We start from the raw sequence: 20353 nt of genomic DNA on the forward strand, positions 1-20353 counted from the left end.
AAGTCTGAAAATTCAAAGTGGAAAACTTCAGAAGCTTTTTTTAAACCTCCAATACATTACAAGTTTGACATTTCTTGCATTGCTTTTAAAGTTCTCTTGCAACAAGGTGATCAAATTCAAATTCACACTAGTCGTAAACAACAGCTGTAGACTAACAGTGAAATGCTTACTTACGGGCCCTTCCCAATAATGCAGAGAGAAAAATATAGAAGGTAATGTACATATACTGTAGGTAAGGGTAAAGTGACTAGGCAACAGGATGGATAATAAACAGTAGCAGCAGCTTATGTGTTGAGTCAAAATAGTTAGTGCAAATTAAGATCCTACATCTGTACAGCACTTGGATGTGCAAAATAGACGTGGGATTCCCACAAGATGTTTTCATTAGACCAGAATGAATTATCTCCTTCCCACAGATCCTGAGTCCATGATGATGAATCACTTGACAGTAAACATACAATACTGCAGATGGGCTTAACAAAGCCAAGTAGCTAAAGTGTTTCTGAGTGTCCGTGTTTTTTAGTAATGCGTCTCAGAAAACTACATTGTCCATCGATCTCTCACAGGATTCATCAGATCAGCGATAAATTAACATTCTCATATTGACAGAATATAGTTCGACCCCCACAGCTACAGTATTTCTCCTATCTACTGTATGTTTTATTTGCCATAGCCCAGCAGTGGCACAGCAGAAATCTGACTGAATAATAGAAATAGAATCACTAGAACAGGTATCCCCAGTCAAGTCAATAGGTCTGGCTATATCCGGTGTTGTGATTACATTTCTATAGAAAGAATGCAGTGGTTTAGTAACTCTGTGGTGGCAAAACTGGCCTTTTCCCTTTATTCAGATTACAACATCTCACTTTGGTTATTTGAAAATGAAATCATCTCCAGAATATCGCTATTTTTTAAAAACAAGTCATATAAAGCTAGTTTGGAATTTTATTTTAATCCACCAGAAAGATTAATATTACAACAAATATTATGACTAAACTCAAATATATAATTTACTTTTTTTTTTTAAACATTATTTTGAGGGGGGAAAATGGCATAATATTTGTTAATGATATTATAAATAGGACTGGTGAAGTTGTCACACATGCAGCTAACAAACATATATGTAAATGTCTGCTATATCCAAAATTATAACCAACTGATTGCAACATTACCGCAAAAATGGAAGAAGCAAGTGGAAGGGAGAGAACATAAGGAACTTGTCTGTCGGCCCTACATTAAAGATCAAAATTGGTGAAAGAAAATTGTGACAAATAAAGAAGTATACCAGTTTCATTTAAGGGCCCAAAAAATTGCCAGCTGTGCCATACAGGTTGCAAAATATTCGGGAAGAGATTTTCGATGTGCCGATTCCATGGCAACATGGTTTATGAACTAATATATAAAACAATGCCAGGTTCAAAACGTAGAGTTTTTCCAATTTAAATTATTATACAAAATTATTGCAACCAATAGAATACAAATAAATGTATGTGGTTCCTACCTCTTGTCTAAAGGCCTTCCTGAAGCCTGTCATGGGGGTTGGGGAGAAGGCTCTTCCTGGCACACAGCTGACCACCACGGGCGTGCCCCCACCACAGGTGCTATTGGCCTTTGCTGCCACGGCATGGCCCAGCTTGCAGCTTGACACGTGGGCCTCGTTTCCAGTGCAGTTGACAGAGTAATCCCAGTAAGAGGGCTTTCTCCTGCGAGCAAACATCCTGAGAACACAGGGAACACATAGTCAAATAACAACATTTCATACACAAGGCTGCTATCCCTTTTTCCCTAACACCTATACACTACAGCAGCAAACATAACCGTATGTAGTCAGCCAGTGGGTGAATAACAGGGCATATCCGATTACAAAGGGTTCAGTATTAGGATACAGATGTGCATGTTTAGTCTGGGATGTGAACAACACGAGAGGTTAATTGAGGTCTTCCAGGCCTGTAGGGATGTTAATCCATTCCTTTCCTTTTTAATAGTTAGCCAACCAAAGTGTTTAATGAACGTTTAGGGCAGAACAGCATGTGCTCATCCTGTGTCTATATCACATGTCTGAGAGGTGTACATGAAAGCAGATTAAAGAGGAGGAGACACGCACACGGCATTGGTTTTCCATTTGGAACCTGGATAAAGAATATTGCCGCTCACTGTCTGGAACCCATCCAAAGCCAGCGTTCATTGAGACTGCGGGCGACATACAGAAGTTGTGAGTGTAGGATGGAAAAATAGAACTTCGGGGGAAAAAGGACCGAAAATGCAATCGCATGTTTGTTTTGGAACAGTGATCTATTGCTACGCTTTAATAGAAAACTGCAATTTACACAGTAATGTGGGGTATTATCAACAATAAAATATTGAGAAAGCAGTATACTGCAGCATACTGTAAATCAGGGTTCCCCAAATGGCAGTGATTTTATTCTAAGCAACAAGAAAAACACGTTTTGTTTTTAAATATATTAGTTTTAATTATTGGACATAAATGACTGCAAAAACACCAGCAAATCAGCTCCAAGTGATTTTAATCTAGGAAATCTGTTCCAAAGTATTTCCACAAATAAAAGAGGGATATACAGTGCATTTGGAAAGTGTTCAGAGCCCTTGACTTTTTCCACATTTTCTTATTCCAAAATGGATTTAAATAAAAAATCTCAATCTCCTGTGACACGCAATACCCTGTAATGACAAGGCAAAAACTGTTTTTGAGAATCTTTTGGCAAAAAAAAAAACTAAAAACAACTGAAATTTCACATTTACATAGGTATTCAGACCCTTAACTCAGTACTTTGTTGAAGCACCCTTGGCAGTGATTCCTGCCTGCAGACTTCTTGGGTATGACACAACAAGCTTCGTGCACATGTATTTGGGAAGTTTCTCCCATTCTTCTCTGCAGATCCTCTCAAGCTCTGTCAGGTTAGATGGGGAGCATCGCTGCACAGCTATTTTCAGGTCTCTTCAGTGATGTTAGATCGGGTTCAAGTCCGGGCTCTGGCTGGGCCATTGATGGACATTCAGAGATCTGAGCACTCTGGAGCAGGTTTCCATCAAGGATCTCTCTGCTTTTTGCTCCATTAATCTTTCCCTCGATCCTGACTAGTCTCCCTGTCCCTGGCACTGAAAAACATCCCCACAGCATGATGCTGCCACCACCATGCTACACCGTAGGGATAGTGCCAGGTTTCCTCAAGACTTGACACTTGGCATTCAGGCCAAAGAGTTCAATCTTGGTTTCATCAGAACAGAGAATCTTGTTTTTCAAGGTCTGATAGTCCTTAGGTGCTTTTTGGCTCCAAGCGGACTGTCATGTGCCTTTTCCTTAAGAGTGGCTTCCGTCTGGCCCCTCTACCATAAAGGCCTGATTGGTGAAGTGCTGCAGAGATGGTTATCTTTCTGGAAGGTTCTTCTATCTCCACAGAGGAACGCTGGTGCTCTGTCAGAGTGACCAGCAGGTTCTTGGTCACCTCCCTGATGAAAGCCCTTCTCCCCCGATTGCTGAGTTTGGCCTGGCGACCAGTACTAAGAAGAGTCTTGGTGGTTCCAAACTTCTTCCATTTAAGAATGATGGAGGCCACTGTGTTCTTGGGGACCTTCAATGCTGCAGAAATGTTTTGGTTCTCCACCCTACAGAATCCAGTACAATACCGTATTTTTGGAGTGCAAATTTTTTGGGGGACCACTAGTCAATGCACGCCTCTTATAAGGCACACCTCGAAATATGATAATGAGCCAGAAACAACAATACCATTATTATATTTTGAGGCATGCCTTGTTGCAACTGTTAGTGTGACTCTGTACCAATTTATCTCATGTGGTTATAATGCCCCATCAATTTATAAAATATAAGGGCCAGATTGGAATGGCATCAAGTTTTAAATATTTATTGCTTAAGTATTGTGTCATGTCCTTTTGGTCTCTTTTGCACTGCAGTTGCTGCCAGTTTAAAAGCCTTTGTTACGGCTTCTAGAAGTTCAAAGGATCTAAAACACCAAATATGAATTGATATGATGTAATGTGTAAGCACATTACCTAGCAGCCAACCTCGCTTGCACCAATCCCCATGTAATTCAGGTGAAATACTGTGAAATCTCCCCCCAATGAATTGAATTAATTAATTCATCCATTCATTAATGTATTATGATTATGGTAGCATTGACTTTTTTTACAGTACAATACAGTCAATTCTACTGCATTGTACTGTATGTCATTACACAGTACTCACTTTGATACTGTTATTCTGTTATTCTAACTTCCGTGACGCATATAAGGCCCTGCCCCGCCCTCCTTTCGGAAAAGCTGACCACGACTCCATTTTGCTGATCCCTGCCTACAGACAGAAACTAAAACAAGAAGCTCCCACGCTGAGGTCTGTCCAACGCTGGTCCGACCAAGCTGATTCCACACTCCAAGACTGCTTCCATCACGTGGACTGTGATATGTTTCGTATTGCGTCAGATAACAACAATGACGAATACGCTGATTCGGTGTGCGAGTTCATTAGAACGTGCGTTGAAGATGCCGTTCCCATAGCAACGATTAAAACATTCCCTAACCAGAAACCGTGGATTGATGGCAGCATTCGCGTGAAACTGAAAGCGCGAACCACTGCTTTTAATCAGGGCAAGGTGACTGGTAACATGACCGAATACAAACAGTGCAGCTATTCCCTCCGCAAGGCTATCAAACAAGCTAAGCGTCAGTATAGAGACAAAGTAGAAACTCAATTCAACGGCTCAGACACAAGAGGTATGTGGCAGGGCATACAGTCAATCACGGACTACAAGAAGAAAACCAGCCCAGTCACGGACCAGGATGTCTTGCTCCCAGGCAGACTAAATAACTTTTTTGCCCTCTTTGAGGACAATACAGTGCCACTGACACGGCCTGCAACGAAAACATGCGGACTCTCCTTCACTGCAGCCGAGGTGAGTAAAACATTTAAACGTGTTAACCCTCTCAAGGCTGCAGGCCCAGACGGCATCCCCAGCCGCGCCCTCAGAGCATGCGCAGACCAGCTGGCCGGTGTGTTTACGGACATATTCAATCAATCCCTATACCAGTCTGCTGTTCCCACATGCTTCAAGAGGGCCACCATTGTTCCTGTTCCCAAGAAAGCTAAGGTAACTGAGCTAAAGGACTACCGCCCCGTAGCACTCACTTCCGTCATCATGAAGTGCTTTGAGAGACTAGTCAAGGACCATATCACCTCCACCCTACCTGACACCCTAGACCCACTCCAATATGCTTACCGCCCAAATAGGTCCACAGACGATGCAATCTCAACCACACTGCACACTGCCCTAACCCATCTGGACAAGAGGAATACCTATGTGAGAATGCTGTTCATCGACTACAGCTCGGCATTCAACACCATAGTACCCTCCAAGCTCGTCATCAAGCTCGAGACCCTGGGTCTCGACCCCGCCCTGTGCAACTGGGTACTGGACTTCCTGACGGGCCGCCCCCAGGTGGTGAGGGTAGGCAACAACATCTCCACCCCGCTGATCCTAAGTTTTAAGTTCCTCGGCATACACATCACAGACAAACTGAATTGGTCCACTCACACAGACAGCATCGTGAAGAAGGCGCAGCAGCGCCTCTTCAACCTCAGGAGGCTGAAGAAATTCGGCTTGTCACCAAAAGCACTCACAAACTTCTACAGATGCACAATCGAGAGCATCCTGGCGGGCTGTATCACCGCCTGGTACGGCAACTGCTCCGCCCACAACCGTAAGGCTCTCCAGAGGGTAGTGAGGTCTGCACAACGCATCACCAAGGGCAAACTACCTGCCCTCCAGGACACCTACACCACCCGATGTTATACAGGAAGGCCATAAAGATCATCAAGGACAACAACCACCCGAGCCACTGCCTGTTCACCCCGCTATCATCCAGAAGGCGAGGTCAGTACAGGTGCATCAAAGCTGGGACCGAGAAACTGAAAAACAGCTTCTCTCTCAAGGCCATCAGACTGTTAAACAGCCACCACTAACATTGAGTGGCTGCTGCCAACACACTGACTCAACTCCAGCCACTTTAATAATGGGAATTGATGGGAAATTATGTAAAATATATCACTAGCCACTTTAAACAATGCTACCTAATATAATGTTTACATACCCTACATTATTCATCTCATATGTATACGTATATACTGTACTCTATATTATCTACTGCATCCTTATGTAATACATGTATCACTAGCCACTTTAACTATGCCACTTTGTTTACATACTCATCTCATATGTATATACTGTACTCGATACCATCTACTGTATCTTGCCTATGCTGCTCTGTACCATCACTCATACATATATCTTTATGTACATATTGTTTATCCCCTTACACTGTGTATAAGACAGTAGTTTTGGAATTGTTAGTTAGATTACTTGTTGGTTATTACTGCATTGTCGGAACTAGAAGCACAAGCATTTCACTACACTCGCATTAACATCTGCTAACCACGTGTATGTGACAAATAAAATTTGATTTGATTTGATACTGTATTTAGATTACAGTAACTCCTTTAGGGTGTACTTTTCATCAGCTTTAAAGTTTGCAGGTGCTATCATCTATTTTGAAAGATGCATTTTTTAAAATGAAACATACCACGGCACGGATGACATCCATCTGGAAGATGTGTACTCAACCCTTATGACCTCCAAATGATTTGGAATATGCTACGTTAAACTAGAGGGCATACAGAGGCATTTGAGCAGAGGCAAAGTTTGGATTATGAAATAACTGTAGACATTGGCTGTGTGCCGCCGCCTAGACCAAATGCCAGACTATAAAAACAATCTGCATGTTTCATGGGTTTAAACCAGGTGCAGGCCGGGAGAGATGGAAAGTAGGGAGCTGCTGTGCTGTGTTTACCTAAGAGGAAACTTCTCTCCTTCTCTACCCCTACCGAGACAGTATATTCAAGGTTGCTTCAGATCTAGAGGTGATTAATAGCCGCTGGCTATTCCTCTGCAGGTTTCCACGTGTATGTAAGAGTTAGATCTTTCCCCAGCCCAGTCAGTACCCCATTACGACTACTTTAAGGAATGCACTGATCCGGTATACACAGTATATATACAAAGGGGGGGAAGGTTACTTACAGTTTTTCTCAATTGCGTACAAGCAAATTTCTATAGCAGAACACCTATGATCAAATACATTTACAGAATTTCAGAAATGTTCTTGCTTTAGTACCTGACTTGCATATCTTAGGTGCTCTAAGGTCAGGTTGTAAGGCAAGAAAATGACTTTAAATACAAATGGTTGATGATTTTTATGATTTTTTTGTACAATATTGCAGACATTCAGAGATGGAGAGAATGAAGTTGGGTTACTTCTAAGTCATCATCTTCGACATTGTGACCCTCCATTATGGAGCTTTGCTTTGGTGTGGATTGAGGCCTATGCACTCATATTAGTTGCGTTTCTCACGTCCTCCATTGTATTCATCTTTCCTTATTACTATTGTGATGACGCCGATAAATGAATCCTTCACACAATGTGATTTTCTTCTTTTTTTTTAATGATTTTTAAAATCAGAAATAATATTTGATTTAATGTGTATGAAATTGTTTGGTGAAGTATGCATTAAAGGAGAGTACTTGCCCATAATTCAGCACCTTTGGATAGTTGTTTTTCCAATTTTTATCATCATGATTTAGTGACTGCAACGAAAATGTATTGATCTACTGAGATTTTTTAGAGACAGACTATCTTACTGTTTTGTCTGCTAGGACTCAAGAGATAAGTATCGTTGCATTAATCATTTTGAAGGCAGACATGTTCTTTTGATGAATGTACACTATCTGCAATTTTGACTGTATAATATCGTTTTGATGAATGTATTTCTGTTTTGAGAAGGCAACATCATTTTGAAAAAGTGTTTAATGTTTTGCAAAAGGCCAGAAATTTCTGTGCCGTGCAGACTCTGTTTTGAAAATCGACAACATTGTTTAAAACATTTTTTGAAGTATTGAGAAAAACTGTAAATTCTAAGAGATTGTGTGATGTGAAGCAGAATACAGGATGTTTTTGTATTATTGCTCTGTATTAACCCCCTAGAGTTGATGTCCGCGCCCGCGGAAATCTAACTAGCATTAAAAAAAAATCCCATCAAAATCCATCTTGTTTAAGCTCGAGATATATGTTTTTTTGCTTGGGCTACGTCTCAATCCGCCAGGTCAGAGTGAGTAGGGATGACCTGTGATGTTCTCTTGATAAGTGTGTGACTTGGACCAATTTCCTGTCGAAATGTAACAAGCACTTTTTGGTGTCAGGGAAAATGTATGGAGTATAAAGTATATTATTTTCTTTAGGAATGTAGTGAAGTAAAAGTAAAGTTGGCAAAAATATAAATAGTAAAGTAAAGTAGAGATACCACAAAAAACGACTTAAGTAGTACTTTAAAGTATTTTTTACTTAAGTACTTTACACCACTGATTGAAGCAAATATGTTCTCTATCCGATAAAGTGGAGCACCAATAATTTAAAAAAATGTATCCACAGCGAGAGGGTAAGAAGGTTAACGTTCTGGTGAGTTGTACGTTTGGTGAATAATGGCCTAAAGTTTCAGTAGCATATTTGGGTGTGAAAGAAACCACATAGGTTCATAATTTCCACTATGAGAGAACTCTTATTTAATTGTTATTTGTTTTGTTATTTTTTGTTGGGGGGCTTACAGGTGCATTATCCATTTCAAATTACAGTATACGTTCATAAAACATGTACTGTACCCACAATCTGCCCTAGCAACTAGGGTTGCTGGTCAGTCACCCACCACCATCGGCAAGGGTACGGATTCCATATTTGGACCATTGGGGGCGATGCAAAAGGCCACCCTCCAGATCGCAAGGGGTTATTGTGAAAGGAGTATGGGCACGACATTTTGATTTGCATCAAATTTAAATTGTGTGCGCAATAGTAGGACAAAAGCATAGTTTACATTGTTTAAGGGATATATCAGTGAAGACCACCTCTTCCAGGGCAATAGGAGACGCCATATCTGTCTATACTCAGCCAGGGGACTGAAGAATCATGTCTAAACCAATTTAGGATGGGATGAAATGCTAGTGCCTGAAAATACCATTTAAAACTTGATATGGATAGTCCCATGTCTTTTCCCATCTGCAAGTTTTTTAATTTTATCCTTGTCATATACATTTTGTAACAAGGGAAGCATTGAACTACAGAAATTCCCATATGTTCCAAAAATGCCCAAAGATATGGCCATTCTAGTCTATCAAAAGCTTTTTCTTCGTCGAGAGATAGAACTGCCCAAGGAGATTTGGTTTCTGACGAAGCATGTAAGATATGAAATAAACGACGGAGTTTATCTGAGGATAATCGTTTTTTTAACAAACCCCCTTCGGTCCAGATCTACCCATTTGGGTAGGTACGTTTCAAGACAAGGACAACATAATTTTTGAAAATAGTTTAATATCTGTGTTTATCAAAGACAGGGCGACAGTGAGAGCACTGGGAGGTGTCCTTAGCTTTTTTTTTAAATAAAAGCTAAATTAGTGCTGTACTTACATCCCTTCCCAATGAACCTTTGTGAACGGCTGTATTAATCATTTGAAGTAACAGTGGAACTCAACAGACCTCAGGAGGAATACCGTCACAACCAGGTGATTTGCCTTTATTCATGATACCTAATTCCCTTTTGAGCTCATGGAGAAACATTTGGTATTTCTGTTTTTTGACATTTGCATTTCTGAAACCTGTTTTCGCTTTGTCACTATGGGGTATTGTGTGTAGATTTATGAGGGCTGTAACGTAACAAAATGAAGAAAAAGTAAAGGGAACTGAATACTTTCCTAATGCACTGTACCTGGCCACCGCGGGGGAAATGTCACCATATGCGCAGCTATGAGCCTCAAATGGGGTCATCCACCGCCATGCCACCCTTGGACTATAGAACACTGCCCATCTCCTTAATTTCCTGAACACCTTACATACAGTACATGTCAATCTTTTTCACCCAGAGTAGAGAGTGCCAGGTGATGCTGAGCAGCAAATGTATGTTCTAATTTTGGGACAACATACGTTTCCATCGGGCTACTCAGGTCAGCAACTGCTTCCAAGACTATCCCAGGTTTACAATTCTTTATCTCCCACCATATTGCCAATTCTCAACCCCATTGAGGAGTTTTTTCAGCATGGCGTGGAAGGTGTATGGTCGCAAACCCCATGAAGGTATGGCCCTTCTCCAGGCAATGGAGGAGGCCTGTGGTGACATTCCAGCAGAGTCCTGTCATGGGTGGATGCGTCATGCCAGAAGATATTTCCCCCACTGTCTGGCCATGGAGAAAATCACCTGTGATGTTGATGAAAATCTGTGGCGGGACCAAACAACAGTATTTGTTTCTTGCCTTATGATTGTGATTTTACTGTATTTTGACAGTTTCTTTATCTATTCCGTACAATTGATCTACATACTGCAGTCAAACGACCACCCCTCATCACTGTCAAACGCTCCCTAAAACACTTCTGTGAGCAGGCCTTTCTAATCGACCTGGCCCGGGTATCCTGGAAGGACATTGACCTCATCCCGTCAGTTGAGGATGCCTGGTCATTCTTTAAAAGTAACTTCCTCACCATTTTAGATAAGCATGCTCCGTTCAAAAAATGCAGAACCAAGAACAGATACAGCCCTTGGTTCACTCCAGACCTGACTGCCCTCGACCAGCACAAAAACATCCTGTGGCGGACTGCAATAGCATCGAATAGCCCCCGTGATATGCAACTGTTCAGGGAAGTCAGGAACCAATACACGCAGTCAGTCAGGAAAGCTAAGGCCAGCTTCTTCAGGCAGAAGTTTGCATCCTGTAGCTCCAACTCCAAAAAGTTCTGGGACACTGTGAAGTCCATGGAGAACAAGAGCACCTCCTCCCAGCTGCCCACTGCACTGAGGCTAGGTAACACGGTCTCCACCGATAAATCCATGATTATCGAAAACTTCAATAAGCACTTCTCAACGGCTGGCCATGCCTTCCGCCTGGCTACTCCAACCTCGGCCAACAGCTCCGCCCCCGCAGCTCCTCGCCCAAGCCTCTCCAGGTTCTCATTTACCCAAATCCAGATAGCAGATGTTCTGAAAGAGCTGCAAAACCTGGACCTGTACAAATCAGCTGGGCTTGACAATCTGGACCCTCTATTTCTGAAACTATCTGCCGCCATTGTCGCAACCCCTATTACCAGCCTGTTCAACCTCTCTTTCATATCGTCTGAGATCCCCAAGGATTGAAAGCTGCCGCAGTCATCCCCCTCTTCAAAGGGGAGACACCCTGGACCCAAACTGCTATAGACCTATATCCATCCTGCCCTGCCTATCTAAGGTCTTCGAAAGCCAAGTCAACAAACAGGTCACTGACCATCTCGAATCCCACCGTACCTTCTCCGCTGTGCAATCTGGTTTCCGAGCCGGTCACGGGTGCACCTCAGCCACACTCAAGGTACTAAACGATATCATAACCGCCATCGATAAAAGACAGTACTGTGCAGCCGTCTTCATCGACCTCGCCAAGGCTTTCGACTCTGTCAATCACCATATTCTTATCGGCAGACTCAATAGCCTCGTTTTTTCGGATGACTGCCTTGCCTGGTTCACCAATTACTTTGCAGACAGAGTTCAGTGTGTCAAATCGGAGGGCATGCTGTCCGGTCCTCTGGCAGTCGCTGTGGGGGTGCCACAGGGTTCAATTCTCGGGCCGACTCTTTTCTCTGTATATATCAATGATGTTGCTCTTGCTGCGGGCGATTCCCTGATCCACCTCTACGCAGACGACACCATTCTATATACTTTCGGCCCATCATTGGACACTGTGCTATCTAACCTCCAAACGAGCTTCAATGCCATACAGCACTCCTTCCGTGGCCTCCAACTGCTCTTAAACGCGAGTAAAACCAAATGCATGCTTTTCAACCGATCGCTGCCTGCACCCGCATGCCCGACTAGCATCACCACCCTGGATGGTTCCGACCTTGAATATGTGGACATCTATAAGTACCTAGGTGTCTGGCTAGACTGCAAACTCTCCTTCCAGACTCACATCAAACATCTCCAATCGAAAATCAAATCAAGAGTCGGCTTTCTATTCCGCAACAAAGCCTCCTTCACTCACGCCGCCAAGCTTACCCTAGTAAAACTGACTATCCTACCGATCCTCGACTTCGGCGATGTCATCTACAAAATGGCTTCCAACACTCTACTCAGCAAACTGGATGCAGTCTATCACAGTGCCATCCGTTTTGTCACCAAAGCACCTTATACCACCCACCACTGCGACTTGTATGCTCTAGTCGGCTGGCCCTCGCTACATATTCGTTTGCCAGACCCACTGGCTCCAGGTCATCTACAAGTCCATGCTAGGTAAAGCTCCGCCTTATCTCAGTTCACTGGTCACGATGGCAACACCCATCCGTAGCACGCGCTCCAGCAGGTGTATCTCACTGATCATCCCTAAAGCCAACACCTCATTTGGCCGCCTTTCGTTCCAGTACTCTGCTGCCTGTGACTGGAACGAACTGCAAAAATCGCTGAAGTTGGAGACTTTTATCTCCCTCACCAACATCAAACATCAGCTATCCGAGCAGCTAACCGATCGCTGCAGCTGTACATAGTCTATTGGTAAATAGCCCACCCATTTTCACCTACCTCATTCCCATACTGTTTTTATACTGTTTTTTATTTATTTACTTTTCTGCTCTTTTGCACACCAATATCTCTACCTGTACATGACCATCTGATCATTTATCACTCCAGTGTTAATCTGCAAAATTGTATTATTCGCCTACCTCCTCATGCCTTTTGCACACATTGTATATAGACTGCCCATTTTTTTCTACTGTGTTATTGACTTGTTAATTGTTTACTCCATGTGTAACTCTGTGTTGTCTGTTCACACTGCTATGCTTTATCTTGGCCAGGTCGCAGTTGCAAATGAGAACTTGTTCTCAACTAGCCTACCTGGTTAAATAAAGGTGAAATACTGTACAGTACAGTAGTACAAATAGGACTATTTTTCTTCCTTTGCATATGCAAAATATATTTACTGTATGTTTGCATATTTACTGTATGTGTGCTTATGTAGCCGATGTGAAATGGCTAGCTAGTTAGCGGTGGTGCGCACTTGTGGCGTTTCAATCGGTGACGTCACTTGCTCTGAGACCTTGAAGTAGTGGTTCCCCTTGCTCTGCAAGGGCCGCGGCTTTTGTGGAGCGATGGGTAACGATGCTTCGAGGGTGACTGTTGACGTGTGCAGAGCGTCCCTGGTTCGCGCCCAGGTCGGGGCGAGGGGACGGGCGTAAAGTCTATACTGTTACACTTACAGTATGCTGTTTGTCATGTATTGATTCATGTTGAAATATAAAACTTGCATTGGTGTTCCTTTCTTGTTTGAGTACATGCAAACAATATACAGTATGACAACAAAATCTTGGTCTTCACACTGAAATAAGCTCTGATAGTAGTGTTTTGAATATGTCACATCGGTTGTCACTAAGTTAGATACATTTGATGTGTGTGTGTCTCATTTGTATGCAGAGTTTCATTTTGAAGATAATAGCTAGTGTTACCATTCTTTTTATCTAAAATGTCATTGTTATTTTTAGTGTTGATAAGCCCATGGGTATAAAATAAAAAGCATGACCCACAGGGAAACCCACTCATTGGCCGCTTCCCACCCAGAAGAACCTCTCTACAAATCATTCCCCCTTCCCTGCCCCCCCCTTCCCCAGCCCCCTCCCCCTAGCCCTTCCGTCCTGGTTCCCCCAACCTGCACTTTAATTACGGGGTTGCAGCATACCGGCAAGTGGCAGCCTTACATATGAAATCTCTTTATCAGCATATTTTTGGTCTTAAGGTCTTAACAAGAAAATAATACAGTAAAACAAAATAAGTAACCAATTCAGACCATTACAGTTAAGTTAGCATAATCGACGAGAAAGGGTAATGAAGAAGAAAAAAAACGAGAATGAAAAAGAAGAAATTAACTATATGATTCTAGGCTATTTTGGTCATGGTAAAAATAGCCATGTGTTTTTTTCTCAGTAAGCAAAAATGATGATCTTCTATTCTTAGCTGATACATATCAAACTGGAATAACTCAAATAAAATCTAAGTTTATTTGTCACATGACAGAATACAACGGGGTGTGAACCATAAAGCGAAATGCTTACTTATAAGCTCTTCCTCAACAATGCAGAGTTCAATATCAGAGGTACCAAATAGAAATAGGATCTTTAAAAAAAACATGGAAACAACACTAGATCAGATAAAAAATAATAGCACATGAGAAATAAAACACACAAAAATGTAAGCTATATACTGTACAAGGCCAATGTGCAGGGATATGGTGTAAGTTGAGGTAATATACCCATACATGTAGGCAGGGGTAAAAAGTGACTAGGCAGCCGGTTAAGTAATAATAAATAGTAGCAGCATCGAGGCGCTATAGGAGGAGCTATAGGAGGACGGGCTCAATGTAATGACTGGAATGGAATTCATGGAACGGAGTCAAACATCTGGTTTCCATGTTTGATGTGTTTGATACCATTCCATTTATTCCATTCCAGCCATTATAATGAGCCCTTCCTCCTATAATGAGCCCACACCAGCATCCTCTAAGGTGTGTGTAAGTGTGTGTTTGTGTGTGCGCTATGTGTGCGTGTGTGTGTGCGCATGCGTGTGTGTGAGAGAGAGTGACAGTGTGTGTGGATAGAGACCTGAGAGTGTGCATTAATGTCAGTGCAGATTGAGTAAATGCAGCTAGACGATGGATGGGGGGTGAGCAGCCATTGGTTAGCTATTCAGCAGTCTAATGTCTTGAAGATAGAAGCTGTCTCTGAGCTTGTTGGTCCGAGACCTGATGCTCCTGTACCTTTTTCCAGATGGTAGTGGAGACAACAGTACATTGCTGGGTTGGCTGAAGTCTTTGGCAATTTTCCGGGTCTTCCTCATACACTGCCTGATATAAATGTCCTGGATGGCAGGGAGCTTAGCCCTAGTGATGTACTGGGCCGTCAGCACCACCCTCTGTAGGGCCTTGCAGTCGAGGGAGATGCTGGAACCATTCTCTGACCTCCTCCCTGTAGGATGCATCATTGCTGTCAGTGATCAGGCCTACTAACGTCGTGTAGTCAGCAAACTTGATGATGGTGTTGGAGTCGTGCGTGGCCATGTAGTAGTGTGTGAACAGGGAGTACAGAAAGGGACTAAGCACATCCCCTTGGGGGGCCTGCGTGTTGAGGATCAGTGCGTGGTGGAGGTGTTGTTGCTTATCCTCACCACCTGGGGTTGGCCCATCAGGAAGTCCAGGATCCTGTTGCAGAGCGAGGTGTTCAGCCCCAGGGTCCCAACAAAGATGGTTTATCATGAAGATGCCTAGAAACTGCTTCTCCAGTAGAAATCCATGATCACACTTGTAGGCGATGTCCTGGCGATGTTAGCTAGCTAAGCTCATGAGCAGAAAAACGGTCCATGATCACACTTGTAGGCGATGTCCTGGCGATGTTAGCTAGCTAAGCCACGGCATATTATTGAACTACACAGCGGATTGTTTCACATGGGGGAGATGTGAGAGGCTAAAAGGTTAGCTTGCTTGCTGTTTTTAGCCAGCTAGCCAGCAAGCTGCTAGCGGAGTAGCCTACAGACAACTGGCAGGCACAAAATGAGGTAAAGTAAAAACAAATTTAAACTTTCATTACATCCCACTGGCCACAAACTGGTTGAATCAACGTTGTTTCAACATATTTTGTCAACATATTGTCATGTGGAAAATACATTGTATTTGAAAAAAGTAATCAAAGTGGTTTTGAGGGTAAAATTTCAATCAAAGGATTATGTTATCATGGTAACCACATTTCAACATAGACAAACATTGTACAAAATATGTTTAATTTGTACCTTTAAAGCTGCAATATATAACTTTTTAGAAGCGTTAGATCTGTTCTATGTGCGCTATTTTTATGCTCCTCGTTCTTAGTTTTTTTGTTGTTATGTCTTATACTTCCTGTTTTGTAAACGACCTTCAATACCAGCTTCAATACAATATTTTTGGTTATGGAAAATATATTTCACAGTGGTTAAAATGGTACACTGATTATCTACACTATACTTCCTTGTTTTGTCACATAAACTACTAGAATTGTAGCAACCAGGAAATGGCGGAGCAATTTCAGTATAGTACATCTTTAAAACAACGTCAGATCTTCAATGTTATATCCACAATTAGAGAAAAAAAAGCAGTCTGGGCAGCATCTCCTACTGGAGCATTGATCTATATACAGCTACCCTTTGGTCTCCCATCCAGGGTTTACCCCAAGCCCAGCTTAGCGATGATCTTTGTCAGTAACTATTACCAATGTGCTATCGTGAAATTGATTGTTAACCTTTCTAGCGCAGGCGTTTCGCTAGCGGAACCCCTCGACAACATTCCACTGAAAAGGCAGCGTGCAAAATTCATTTTTTTTTGTTGAAATATATAACTTTTACACATTAACAAGTCCAATACAGCAAATGAAAGATAAACTTCTTGTTAATCTACCCACCATGTCCGATTTAAAAAGGCTTTACAGCGAAAGCACAACATATGATTATGTTAGGTCAGAGCCAAGTCACAAAAACACACAGCCATTTTCCAGCCAAAGATAGGAGTCACAAACCTTTGATGATCTTTGATGATCTTCATCCGATGACACTCATAGGACATCATGTTACTCAATGTTTTGTTCGATAATGTGCATATTTATTTCCAAAAATCTCAGTTTACATTGGCGCGTTACGTTCAGTAATGTTTTGATTCCAAAACATCCGGTGATTTTGCAAATAGCCACATCAAATCCCAGAAATACTCATAATAAACATTGATAAAAGATACAAGTGTTATTCACAGAATTAAAGATAGACTTCTCCTTAACTTCTTCCGTCGAGCCATCCCGGATCCGGTATCGTGACTACAGCCTCAAGCTCATTACCATAACGTTAACTATTCATGAAAATCGCAAATGAAATGAAATCAATCTATTTGCTCTCAAGCTTAGCCTTTTGTTAACAACACTGTCATCTCAGATTTTCAAAAATATGGTTCTCTACCATAGCAAACTAGCATTTAGCGTTAGCATTAAGCGTTAGCATTAGCAGGCCACATTTTCACAAAAACCAGCAAAAACATTCAATAAATAATTTACCTTTGAAGAACTTCGGATGTTTTCAATGAGGAGACTCAGTTAGATAGCAAATGTTCAGTTTTTCCTGAAAGATTTTTTTGTGCAGGAGAAATCGGTTCATTTGGTGCGTCACGTTTGGCTACCAAAAAAACCCGAAAATTCAGTTATCCAAACATCGAACTTTTTTCCAAATTAACTCCATAATATCGACTGAAACATGGCAAACGTTGTTTAGAACCAATCCTCAAGGTGTTTTTCACATATCTCTTCAATGTGGTATCGTTCCTGGAAGTGTGCTTCTCTGTCTGTATGCCATGGCAAAATGAGTGTTACTGACAATTGCGCACCAATTTAGACAAAAGACACCGGACGGCCCCCTGGCAAATGTAGTCTCTTATGGCCAATCTTCCAATGATATGCCTACAAATACGCCACAATGCTGCAGACATCTTGGATGAACGGCAGAGCGCATAAGCTCGTTCCCAGCATATTCACAGCCATATAAGGAGACGTTAGTTAACACAGCTTCAAAAATCCTGTTCATTTCCTGTTAGAAGTTGCATCTTGGTTTCGCCTGTAGCATTAGTTCTGAGGCACTCACAGATAATATCTTTGCAGTTTTGGAGACGTCAGAGTTTTGTATTTCCAAGGTTGTCAATTCCATGCATAGTCGAGCATCTTTTCGTGACAAAATATTGCGCTTAAAACGGGCACGTCTTTTTATCCAATAATGACATAGCGCCCACATAGCTTCAACTGGTTAATGCAACCGCTGTGTCAGATTTCAAAAAAACTTTACGGAAAAAGCATAATCTGAGTACGGAGCTCAGAGCCCAATCCAGCCAAAGAAATATCCGCCATGTTGGAGTCAACAGAAGTTAGAAATAACATAATAAATATTCACTTACCTTTGATGATCTTCGTCAGAATGCACTCCCAGGAATCCCAGTTCGACAATAAATGACTGATTTGTTCCATAATGTCCATCATTTATGTCCAAATAGCCACTTGTTGTTAGCGTATTAAACCCAGTGATCCATCTTCAGGAGGCGCAAGCACTACGTCCAGACAAAAACTAGAAAAGTTCCATTACAGGTCGTAGAAACATCTCTAACGATGCATGGAATCAATCTTTAGGATGTTTTTAACATAAAACTTCAATAATGTTCCAACCTGAGAATTCCATTGTCTGTAGAAAAGCAATGGAACGAGAGCTAACTCTGTCGGGACCGTGCGTCACGAGCCTGAGACACTCTGCCAGACCACTGACTCATTCAGCTCCCATTCCCCCCTCCTTTATAGCAGAAGCCTGAAACAAGTTTCTAAAGATGGTTGACATCTAGTGGAAGCCTTAGGAAGTGCAACTTGACCCCATAGACACTGTGTATTTGGTAGGCCAAGCTTTGAAAAACTACAAACCTCAGATTTCCCACTTCCTGGTTGGGTTTTTCTCAGGTTTTTGCCTGCCATATGAGTTCTGTTATACTCACAGACATCATTCAAACAGTTTGAGAAACTTCAGAGTGTTTTCCATCCAATACTACTAATGGTATGGTATATTAGCCTCTGGGACTGAGTAGGAGGCAGTTTACTCTGGGCACACATTTCATCCAAAGTGAAAATGCTGCCCCCTATCCCAAACAGGTTTAAAAACAAAATAGATTCACTATGTAAGTTACTCCAAATGGTAGGTTTAACAGAGGAAATTAAATGTGACCATCCTTAATCAATAATGTGTTATCAATTATGCTATTTAGGCCTATATATAATTTGTAAAGTCATCAACAGCTATTGTTTAATTTTAACCCGGAATTCAGCAAAAAATAGAATTGGCCTAGGGTTTCAAGCTCTGGTTGATTTCAAATGTATTTAGTATATATTTAGTAGTGAATTGTGTTTGGTTGTCAATGCAACCGAATATCAACATTTGAAGAAGATGTATCTTCTGCTTCGATAGGTTTAACTCCAGTTTGTCTACAAAATAATTGATATGTTGGATTCACGTCTCCATCTCAACCAAAAATCTAAATTAAAGAATAGGACTAAATCACACAATAAATAGCCTATTAACTTGTCCGCAAGGTAACAAATTATATGTTGGGAGTCACCTCTCAAACTCAACCAAAAATAAAAGTTAAAGAATGGGATTAAACCAGTGGCTCAGATGGAACTATAAAGCAGTAGATACATCTCCTTTAAATGTTGATATTTAGTTGCGTTTTTAACCAAACACAATTGAATATTACTTTTGTAATACAGTAAGTAACCTAAAGTTAAGACTATTTTATAAACTAAAGTAACATTCAACCTTAAAATGAGTAACACTTCCATGGACACATTTTGAGGTTACTATAACTATACATTTCATCTTGTGTAATCATATGAAGCTGCATTTTCAAGATAGCATGCATAGGTCGATTCTGTGCAGAATCTCAAACAGCGTTGATCACTTGCACAATATCATTTTTATATAATATCAACTGCAATACAAGTCATTTGGTTCTGCTATTATATGAAGCACACTGATAACACATTAATCTAAATCCAAGATGGCGTAGCAGTCAGACGTCTTTGTCTTTGTCCTGTCGTGTCCCTTGTATATATCTTTTTATATCTTTTCCTTCGATTATATTTTTTAAATATTTTCCTAAACCTCAACTTCTAAATACTCTCCTGCAACCCACCTCACCCAATGTGGAGTGGATCTGTTTTTTTTTCTAAAGTATTTCTATTTACTTCGGATCTGGAATCCCTCAACTGAAGCTAGCCAGCTAACTAGCCACCAGCTATCAGTCAGCAAACCACTGCTAGCGGTTATCAGCTAACCTTTAGCTTGGAAAGCTCTCGATTTTGGTGCTTGCTCTCGAAAATGTTCAGAGCATAATGGACCTATTGTTTTTGCTCCATATCCCCGGATCTACCGCAAACTCTGAACATTTTCATCTGGATCTTAGCAACTAGCTAACCGCAATCCCGGGTGACTACTCCTGGCTAGCGATTCCATCCCGGAGCAAGCACCAATTAGCCTGAAGCTAGCCCGGCTAGGGCTCCTGGGCTACCACCGAAGCCCATTCCCGGGCTACGATATCCAGATCCCTTATACTGCTGGTACGGGGCACGGAACCCCGCCGATCCTCTACGACTGGAATATCAATATAATCTGCCCGAGGATTCCAACAGGCCC

At 41.7% G+C, this 20353-nt stretch overlaps 1 protein-coding gene across 2 annotated transcripts in view; it reads right to left on the minus strand.

The window, feature by feature from the left end:
- The window catches only part of LOC115111803 (lysyl oxidase homolog 2B-like), a 70252-nt gene that overhangs the window by 20166 nt on the left and 29733 nt on the right, over nucleotides 1–20353 (minus strand). For both annotated transcript variants that reach the window (XM_029638242.2, XM_029638241.2), the window contains exon 5: nucleotides 1502–1718. In XM_029638242.2, coding sequence (XP_029494102.1) covers nucleotides 1502–1718 — 217 coding nt within the window. The remainder of the gene's footprint in view (nucleotides 1–1501; nucleotides 1719–20353) is intronic.

Source organism: Oncorhynchus nerka, linkage group LG27, assembly GCF_034236695.1.
Source record: "Oncorhynchus nerka isolate Pitt River linkage group LG27, Oner_Uvic_2.0, whole genome shotgun sequence".
Lineage (NCBI taxonomy): Eukaryota > Metazoa > Chordata > Actinopteri > Salmoniformes > Salmonidae > Oncorhynchus > Oncorhynchus nerka.